The 10,692-nt window shown below is 33.2% G+C and overlaps 1 protein-coding gene across 5 annotated transcripts in view; it reads right to left on the bottom strand.

Annotated features, from left to right (window-relative positions):
- Positions 1 to 1,386: 1,386 nt before the first annotated feature.
- Positions 1,387 to 10,692, bottom strand: part of LOC107041361 (glycogen [starch] synthase) — a 15,375-nt gene continuing 6,069 nt past the window's right edge. Inside the window, exons 1-11 of one of the 5 annotated variants that reach the window (XM_015261877.2) lie at positions 6,178 to 6,320; positions 5,910 to 6,063; positions 5,418 to 5,589; positions 4,873 to 5,057; positions 4,416 to 4,805; positions 3,855 to 4,328; positions 3,355 to 3,491; positions 3,118 to 3,250; positions 2,647 to 3,033; positions 2,326 to 2,526; positions 1,387 to 2,243 (exon numbers count right to left, since the gene is read on the bottom strand). In XM_015261877.2, the coding sequence (XP_015117363.1) occupies positions 2,211 to 2,243; positions 2,326 to 2,526; positions 2,647 to 3,033; positions 3,118 to 3,250; positions 3,355 to 3,491; positions 3,855 to 4,328; positions 4,416 to 4,805; positions 4,873 to 5,057; positions 5,418 to 5,556 (2,079 nt within the window). In that variant the 5' untranslated portion in view covers positions 5,557 to 5,589; positions 5,910 to 6,063; positions 6,178 to 6,320 and the 3' untranslated portion in view covers positions 1,387 to 2,210. Of the gene's footprint in view, positions 2,244 to 2,325; positions 2,527 to 2,646; positions 3,034 to 3,117; positions 3,251 to 3,354; positions 3,492 to 3,854; positions 4,329 to 4,415; positions 4,806 to 4,872; positions 5,058 to 5,417; positions 5,590 to 5,909; positions 6,321 to 10,692 lie in introns of those variants that run through there. The other 4 variants (XM_015261878.2, XM_015261879.1, XM_015261875.2 and 1 more) reach the window with 4 other exon arrangements.

Below are 10,692 nucleotides of genomic sequence, written 5' to 3'. Positions count from 1 at the left end.
AGATATTCAAATCTCATCTTAGTAAAATCACTTCTATAGCCACGGTCAAAGAGAAAGGAATGAATTCTCTAAACATCTTAAAGTGAAACTTCAAGTTCAAGTAAAGTCTCAGTGAATACTTCAACTCCAAATACTCAAAGTCCAAATTCAAAGTGTTCGGGACTTAATCACAAATACCAATTTAAACCAATAGAAGTCAAATAATAAAACAAGACCAAACTAAAAACATTTAAACCTTAATAAAAGCCAACCCACAAGAGTCACTAAAAACCCTGAAACTAGAATAGTGAACGACAATAGTAAACGAAACACTCTAAATCGTGTCTTGATTGGTCAACTGCGCGTAGTAGTTGATTAGTGGAACCTAGCTAAAGAGATAGTTACCCCCAACACCTGGAGTTACGGACCAAAAGGTCAATTTAACTACTCCTCAAATTAATCCAACAGACAATTGAGTGTAAACCATTAGGGACGTAACACTACATCAAAAAAATGATTGTGTAACGGCAAAAAAATTATCGTGCCGCACCGGAAAAATTATTGGGGGTACCATAATTTTCTTGGTGTCGCCCGCGAATTTTTCTGGGCCTACACAATGATTTTTCCATGCGTGGAAGTTGTTCCTCATTTATAGTGCTTAGCACATGAATTTCTCTAGAATATTCTTCTCCGTGTACTCCGTCATTAACTCAACTAACTTGAAACGAAACAACCGAAAAATCTGAAAAAATTTACAGTTTTTTTTCACGTCAGGTATTACTTTCAAAATTTTTCAAAATTTTCGGAAACATCGAAAAATTTGAGTGGCCTACATTACAAAGAATCGCTTATATACAAAAAGGCTCCAGCAATGGTTGAGAACCCTCGTATTCAGTCAGTACGTTCGTGCCTAATTTGGTCTCGGGAGAACGCTCCCGTTCTCACTTCGTTCTTTGCAAGAACGTTCTCAACATTTCGTTCCCAACTTTCATTCTCTAAGGAACGTTCGCGTTCTCACTTTCATTCTTTGGGAGTACGTTCTCGATATTTCGTTCTCACTTTCGTTCTTGGCAAGTACGTTCTCGACATTTTGTTTTCATTCTCATTCCCGTTCTTGAGAATAAGAACGTCAAAACCGCCGTTTCGTTTTCTGCGGTCGCTCTCAGTCTCTGCTTAATATCGAGGTTAATTTGGTCTTGGAGTCAATTTTTATGCGACCATCAATTCGGTGTGGTAATTCACTCAAACCACTCGTCTTTAAACATAAAGACACCAAATTAACCTGCTTATTGGTGATGAATGATGCACTACAAAAAAAGCACATTTTGAGAATTTAGTACTGTTTGCCCCTCTACAATATTTCTCGAGTAAACCGTACTATTGACAAAATTAAAAATTTGCCCCAAATTCAATGTTTACAGATTGATTTTAATAAATATTCATCAAACAAAACTGATGGTGTTTACATTGCTCTAATTTGAAAACCGCGCAGCGCGTCAGAGCCTGCATGTGCGGTGGCAGTAGCACCGCCCGCGGTAAATGACGAGCCCAATATTTTTAATCATGAACACAAGCGTAAGTGTAATCGATGGATTGTTTTTTTTTCAATAGAATATCGACTATAGGATAATCATAATATGTAATTTTCCAATTATTTTTTATAGCTAACTCAATCTACATTCGAATGAATTTAACCCTTGAATGGCTAATTATTTTACCCTAGTATTGAAATTTTCTAGTCAGAAAATAGTAGTTTCTTTCGATAATTCGGTCCATTAAAATTCAATTCTGCATGTAATGGCCATGATTTCTTTTCACCGTCATCCATTACTAACATTAATCCAATTAATATTAGTAATGGATGAAATTAATTAGTCAATATTTTAGAATTAACAATGGGAAGAAAAAATCTTTTCACTCATTCTCAATTTAAAAAAGCTGTTTGTAATAGGTAGAGACTTCATTGAAATAGTCTAGTGGAGTAACACAAGTATTTTCCTTGCTGAAAAGAGGATTGACTCAAATCTGGATTAGACCAACTAAAGTGGAAGAAACTTGAACAATCTCAACCTTTAATATATTGGGGGCTATTTTTCGATAATTGAAAATGCCTTCTTTGGCCTTTTTCTCGTATAATGTGCAACGCGATTACATTAAAAAAAACTAACACAATGAATATCTAACATAACAAATCTGCTGTCTCATCCTTCTCATCCAACAACTCAAAGGCTTCATCGACCATTGGCCTGCCTCAGTTCTTCGAGCTGGAAAAGGATCATTTGTTCATGAAAAAAAATGTCTTCTCAATTTCACTTCACATTTATGGCATTTCTCAATGTCCCTTACCTCTTTCTCATCATCCACTTCGTCCTCATCGTCAGATCCATGTACAGATGCTGCTGGAGTTGTGATACGAGAGGAAGAAGGCGATGGTGGTTCACTGAGTGGCCTTGGATAATTGAACTTTCCCACGTTCTCATCAGACAATTGAGAAGCGAATTCTGGATAGACTTTTGTGAGTGCCTTTATTCTCGCTTGACGATAGTACTAAATTGAATAGAATTCGTCTTATATTACATTTTCTATTTATAATTAAGTTGAAATTGAAAATATTTGACCGAAAACAGCCGATTTTTAATTTTTTATCAAATGATTATTATTACTTACAACTCCCAGATTTCTCCAATCAAGCAGATCACTCAACCGCTCTGTTCTATTTCTTTGAATAATTCGCTGCCTTCGGCTAAGGCGTGCAAAATCGAACATGTATTGTGCTAACTGCTGAACACTAGCTTCAACATCGATGAAACGGCGATCCACAATGTAAATACCATAACTCATGGGATCGGCAATGTGCTCATGCATAAAACAACCGAAGCCAGACAAATTCGTTGTGACACTAGGGATACCCATGACCGTACATTCGGCTGGAGTGTATCCCCATGGCTCATAATAAGACGGAAAAACACCCAAGTGACATCCTCTAACGAATTCTTCATAATCTAAACCAAATAATGGATTTGTCGAAGACAGAAATTCCGGATGAAAGACAATCTGCGAGAAGAAGAAAACAGTAACGTGTTTGAAATTATTTCCGTGAAAAGAAAAAAGATAAACAACAAGAAAATTGATTATTACTTTCACTCTGTCGTGAACGGTGTTAAATAAATTGCATCTTCGAATTGCAGTTAAAATGGGATCATTCCAATCGTCAACCACATTATGAGTCGTTATTGGTGGAAGACCATTCCGTTGCAAAGCATACAAACACCTAAAACATTTGTAAATTCATATTGGAACATAGAAGAGTAGACAATTCTATATGCTAAAGGTTGCCATACTATGAAGAAATCAACGATTTAAAAAATTGATCACCTTTTTATTTTGATCATGTCGTCCTTTAGAAGTAAATCTTGGGCATCTGGTAGTCTTCCAGATAAACATAATTCATACATTCTTTTCCCGATATCCTGTTGGATTGCGTTGATGGTGTTTCTGAGAGATTTCGTGACCTACAAAATGATAGTATTTAACAATACAAGTGATTACTTCGAGCCCAAGACGAGCTCTGTTATCACACTCGTCAAAAACGAAATTTACATGCGTGACGTTTTTTATTATTACGAACGCCACTCAACATAGAGTAATATGAAATTAATTAAAGAAGATAACAATAAGTTGAGAAAGCAAGGAAGAACGCACTATTTCCAATAATCAGTAACTTGAAATCTTTTCTGTGGGATTTAAAACTTTCTCCATTGGAATATGCTTTTTCGAATCTTTAGTACGGGGGGCTAAGGGTCCAATCATATTGACGATTTGAAAAGGTGCGCTTTGACCTGCTGTCTTTCAATTATTCAATGAAAAGTATTTACCGCGTGACCACGCAACGACTCGACGTTGAAGTTATTCGTGCGCGCTGGGAAAATCATAAATGCAATGATTGTTACGTCTGGCTTCGACGTTTTCAAATAATGATTGAGCCTTGCAAGTGCTTCAATAAAAATGTCAGCTCCCTTATTACCAAACTCGTAACGACCAGCAGTGAAAAAGTACAAAGTCTTATCGAGATCAAAATCAAAGTGTCCATAGAAATGTCCACGCACAAATTCATGAATTTTTTCTTTGCTCACAGCATGAAGATTTTGAAATTCGTGGAGGGCAGAAAATTTTTTGACATTCAGACCATTTGGAGTTATAATATCTGGTTCACGTTTGAGCAAATTTTTAGCCTCAATTCCAGTGATATCGGAAACTGTCGTGAATACATGACAGAGATGAGCCGCTGCCCTTTCCATACAATATCGATGATAAATTTGTCGCTTGCCTGCCTCTTCATCGACATTAAACTGCAAATGAAGAAGGAAACAAAACTTAATGAAAAATCATAATCCTTGGAAAATTTCACTTGAAATTCCACCACTGTTTTTTTTTACTTTATCTAGATTGTTGTAGAAATCTGTTTTCCCAGCGCAAAGATATCTTCCGAGAAGCGTAGCATGAGTGGTAAAAACAGTAGCAACATCAATATGACGAGTCCTCAGAGCAATAAGACCAACACCTGCCTGCCATTCATGACAATGAACTAGAATCCTTGGTGGCTCATTCGAATAACTCTCAGCCGCTTTTCTGAACTCAGTGATGAATTGACATACTAAATAACCCAGTATGACAGCATCATTTGCTTCAATATCAAGGTGAGGTATTCCCAGATTGGTTGTGTTCCATAATTCCTGCTTATACTCATCCAGCTTCCATGCTGCTATTCCAACGTCAAACAAAATCACCTGAGGATTGCCATCGACTAGCCAAGTACCTGTAACCACCTAAAAATTCAGTAGCATTTATTTCGATTGATTATAAGTATGCTATAGATCTATCGGATGATTTTACTTTATATCCTTGGTCTCTCATAGTTTGAACTGCAATTCGTAAAGGATTGTGCATGGGAAATTCAGCTTCTTCTACTTCCGTTCTGGCACATTCTTCTTTATATGGACCAATCATACAATACTGATCCCCCAATTCTTCAGTGGATACATAAGCTTTGGATCTGATCACTGTATAGATTCCCCCAACTGAAAATATGTATGAATGAATTCTAAATTTCATTCCGAAAATTAGAAAAGATTATCTCTATTATAAAAGATTATCTACGAACTCGCAGCAAAAATTTTTAACTGAAATGGAACAAAATTCTTTGAATCATTATAAACTATCGGTTACCTGATTCATGTTGTCATGAGGACATTTTTTTTCTTCATGCTCGGGACAAGGAGCAGAAATACATGGGAATATGGAAGAATTTTTCAAGTTTTCAGAAAGAACTATCAAATTACAACGTACACAGCACATTTCCATTTTCCATTTTGTGCTCAATAATGACCAGTTCTAGATGATAAAATATAAAATCCGTGCATTGCAATAATTATCTTCACCTTTATTGGCAACTTCCCATGCCACCTCGAAATTCCATCTGTTCTCCTGCTCAGCAGTTCGTCCACGGTCTAGGTACACCGATAGGTCATGGCTACTATCCATACGATAAAACCTCCTGGACGCACGTTCTCTTGACATCTTGCTTTCACAAATCTGATAGAAAGCGTTTTCCTGTCGTAACATTGATATTGAGATTGCACATAAATGATTAACTTGAATCAAGAAATAAATAAATAAATAAATAAAAAAAAAGAGTGAATAAATAAGAAAGAAAACTAATATTCAATATTGGAATGAATTGAAGAAGACTCCGACGGATGGAGGAAAATTCGGATCAATTAAATATCAGGAACAAGTGATTTTATCGAATTTGACACTTAACGCAGATTGAGTGGCAGCATTAACGACATATATGAGCATTGCCTAGTAATCAGCAGATCAGAGAATTTTTCTAAAAAATAATTTTAAAAATGCAAGGAATTTTCTCTTACCAATAATATAGGCCCACTGAATTTTCACTGATAGAAATTGAAAGAAGAGCATACGTACAAAAAAAAATGTCTTCAATAGGAAGTTGATTCTCTACTAAGGTATCTTCGAAAGCAGAATGCTTCAAATATCTTTCAGATGTGATTTCAAGTGCCCCTAGATAAAGAAAAATATACTGTTATATCCACTATTGTAGAAAAAATACCTTATAGTAAATTGTTAATGTTAGATAATGAAGCGAAGTATTTTTTGTTTCGTGTAAAACTCAACACAGTTAAGACCAACGTGAAGAATGCGCCGTGGGCAGATCTTAAAATCATCTGAGATTGAAGGTCATGAGGGCCAACAGGAAGGTCAAGTTTCGTCTCTTACGGGCTTATAAATGGATGTCCTACTCCTTATATAAAAAAAGCATGCATTGGAAACTGTCATGGCGGAGAGCATGTAAAAAGTGTCATGGCGGCGCATGAAGGATGCATTCTCATCATGAGAATGAGCAATGCGGCCGCGACGGCGCTGTTCAGGGAAGCGCGCGTAAATTACAAATCGGATTCTCTATGTGAAATGAAAAATTGTTCGAATGATGATTGATAATTGGATAACTTGAAAGCCAAGAATGGAATGAAACAAGTGGGAAATTACGTTTATCGTCATATAGTATTGTTATTTTTCCTTATTGTGATATTTATCACACATGCAGTCACTCAAAAATATGTTTTGGGTGTTTGGGAAATTGCTTTTTTCTCCATAATACATATAGTATGGTTATTTTTGCTAATAAATTAGCAATACACTTCCGAATGGTCATTTTGCATATTATTTTCTTCTGTCGTATATAATTCGTTTGATAATCCTCTTTTTTTTTTCTATTCATCTATTCATAAAAGATACGAAGGGTAAAACTCGAATCGAAAAAAGTCGAACGCCGAAAGTCGAACTCAAAATAGCTCGAATGAGGACGAACTTCGGCGGGGACACCGCCAAATGGCATTGAAAAAAACGGGTACTATAAAGGGGAATCTTCATAAATAATTTCGCGAGAATGGGCGCGACTTTTGAAGAGCATTTCTAGCCTGAAATAAGAAACGAGCAAATAATTCGTAAAAATATTTTTTAGTTCTCATTCTCAGTCAATGTACACATTAATGTATTGGTTATGAAAGGAAATATTGTAAATTCACCGAAAAATGGTCTCATAAACAAAGTTGGAGAATCGCAAATTAAAAATAGTATGGAAATATCGAATGAAAATTTTGAAAAAAAAAGAGAAATTTATTGGTTTTTTCATACTCCAATTTGACAAAATTTTCGAATTTCTGTAAAAGAATAGAGAAAAGTAGTAAGTTCTGAAAGAAATTTCCTTCTCCCGGAATTGTGAAAAATTATCGATGGTGAGAGAGTACTTCAAGTTGATGTTAGGAAATCAGAATCCTTATCTTATTTTTGGAAAAAATTTACGTGAATTAAAAAAGGATTTCTAACCTCAAATAAGGAATACATGAAATACATACAATCAGTGCATATTTTTTACACACGGAATTGTTTGTTATGACTGGAATAGAAAATCAGGGCATAGATTTTGCACACGTTTTTGTTTATGATAAATGGAATGGGAAATCAGTGCATATTTTCCACACAGATATATTTATGTTGAATGAAATGGAAAATTATTCGTTAGTGATGAGTGTTAAAAATTGACAAGATGGTTGAAATAGTTCATAATTAAATAAACTTGAATGTCAATCGTGGAATAAAAGAAATGAATCTTATATTCTTCCAAATCATTCAGACCTAATTCTAAGTTGTAACTATTAAAATATTCGTGTTCCATTTTTTCATTCAATTTTAGTTCAAGGGTTTGTTAAATGAAATCAATATTTATTTTACAAAATCAAAGAGTAATGAATTTTCTACATGACATAAAAAAGTCTAAATTTTTTTTATTTGAAGAATTTCTATCATCTAACTCCTTCATTGAATTGGCCAGTAAAAGTTCGCAAATAAAGGCATTCCGCGAATAATTGCCTTTTTCAACATTCCCTTTGCAGGAATGAATATGGAAATGCTCTAAACTTCTAAAGACATCATTTTTTTTGCATTAAATTGATTTTTATTGAAATTTTCGGGATTTAGGAAAAAAATCATTTCTAGAGTGAAAAATTTAGTATTATTGAATAAGGTAATTAAACTGTTGAAGAAAAAATGAAATTCCATGGATCTTTTAGTAGTAAATTTCAGGCAACAAGATATTTAATTCAGTTTGAAAGAGCAAGCAATGAAGTTCACATTTCATGACAATTACATGGAATTCAATACATTTTTCGATCCAAGTTACTAGAATTCTCATTTGAAAAATAATTACTCTGTTCAGAATTGCTCTGTATTTTTTATTGATAAATAAATTATGATTGTCTTAATCATTTTTTCAACTTTTTAAAGGTTGCATTTACTGACGTTTTCTTCAAACAAAGATTATTAGAATCAATAGTTAAATTTATTTTTCAATGAATACATAAAAATAATATCCAACTTCAATACAGTAGTGTCCAGTGTCCTCGGCATATAATCCACTCTCAAGTATTACCCAATAGTAAAATATAAGCAAGACAAAAGAAAAAAAACAACAGTATCCAAATTCAAAATTTATATGTGAAAAAAAAAATCTGTGACTCATTTCGTAATAGCTGAGAATTAGAATGATCATATTTATGTCATTTGATCTGCATCATTATCATGAATTTATTTTAACTTTTGATTATTTATTTTGTGCTGAATATATGAGGTGTTGATATTAGAATTGTATTGATCATATGACTCACAAATTAAGTGAAATACCGAATGAGCTAATTAGAAAAATTTATAAGTATTGACACCCACTTTTACTAGAGTATCAACAATCATCGACTTTCAGAAATTTACTCTCTGAATTACGTTCGAGAAAATAATTTTATAATTAAAATATTACTCCGTGATCATAGCAATTAGCAGATGAGTAATTCATTGCAATATGAAGAATTAACAACTAATAAATTGGAACATATCATTTTCATCATTCGCATTGCTTTTTGCAACGAGAACGATTACGAACAAGACATTAAATTTCTTTGGCATGAAATTAATGTTCAGTGAAATTCCGGAAGCGGAAAAATTCATAAAAATTCAGGAAAAAATACTATTACAATGATCATCAATTTTTCACTTCGAGAGTGAAAAAATGGAAGCTATTAAATTGTTTACATAAAAAATAATCATGGTCGTAGTCTACTTCGGTAAGTTGACTTTCTATTTTCCACTTTCAAGATTTTTTAAATGTTCTCTAATAGTTATGGGTAAATAGCAATTAAACTGTTGAAAAAAAATAAATAAAATTTCATGCTCAGTTTAGTAGCAATTTTTAGAGGAGAAACATTGATTTCAGTTTGAGAGGGAAAAGTTATGACATTTCAAATTTCACTGAAAATTCAACAGAAATCAACACTTTTTAATAGCATGAAGATAAAAACTCTCAAGTTACATGAATTTTCAACCGCACAATTTTTACATTAAAAAGCTGTATTAAGAATAAAAGGCTGTAACTTACCATTCCACGACAGCAAAGAACAAGAATTAGAATGTTTATGTAATTATTTATATGAATTTTCAATTCACAAAAAATGAAGGAGCAGAAGTCAAATTGTAATTTTAAGTTCGAATTTTGAATTTGAAAAATATTTTAAGAAATTCCAAGTACGGAACGATGATATGAACAACAGATTAATTGAATTGCCGAACGAACGGATTAAAAAATTTCATAGCAACGTTGGGGTTCGCTTTAACCAAAGTTTCACCAATCATTGACTTCAAGCAATTTACTCTCTGAATTATGTTTGAGAGAAAGTTGAGAAATGAGTCACAATGAGAAAAAAAATTAATTGCTAATAAGTTGGGATATATTATTTTCTTTAGTAGTATTGCTTTTTGCAATGAGAATGTTTATGAACAATGAACATCATTGCCGCAATTGCGTGATGAAAATGAAAAGACAACCTTTCAGTTTGCCTGAGGTAATAATGCAAAGTCTAAATTATTGAAGCTAGAAATATGAAAATTTTAGGGCAGGTTCTATTCCTGATGTGAGCATTCATTCAGAGAATATTTAGAAAAATGAAGGGATGTGTTTCTTCATGAAATCCAGTTCTAGGAACTTCAAGAAAGTTTGCAGATTCCTTACAAAATCAGAGAACCGTCGGTCTTTTTCGAACATAAAATAATTTAGGAGTTTTTCAAAGAATTAAAAATATAAGGATTTCTGAAGAAACTTCAGGAAATCCAGAGGTTTTTCGGAAAGTAGAGAAGATTTTAGGTATTTCTCAAATATTTGTGAATTTTTGAAAAAAAAAAAAAAAAACAATGGGAGAACAATCTATAAAAAAACGCCGGAATTTTCCTAATAAAATTGATGACAAGGAGGAACGTGACCCCGAACACTGCACTTTGATTGAAGTGAAAAAGCAAGAAATTACTTGAGAAATAGCTTAGATTTTTTCAAAGATTTCAGCGAAAATTTTCAAGATTCTTTAAAAAAATCACAAAAATTTTGAGATTTTAGGAAAAATTTTGAAAAAAAAACAGTGAAAAAGATCACAAAATGAGTGAAAAAGTAAAAATTGTGAAAAGGATCATGAAATGAGGCCAAGATAATCCAAATTAATGAATAATCATCAGACTTGGTCATATAATTTTTCAAAAAGAAAAATAATTGAATGCTTTCATAAAGTAGTAAAGGAGAACGAACGGGGAGACGAA

This window comes from Diachasma alloeum, unplaced genomic scaffold (genome assembly GCF_001412515.2).
Source record: "Diachasma alloeum isolate Michigan unplaced genomic scaffold, Dall2.0 Dall_scaffold_00363, whole genome shotgun sequence".
NCBI classification, from domain to species: Eukaryota; Metazoa; Arthropoda; class Insecta; order Hymenoptera; family Braconidae; genus Diachasma; species Diachasma alloeum.
The sequence above is the reverse complement of the archived record's forward strand: the minus strand, read 5'-3'. Positions and strand labels throughout refer to the sequence as shown.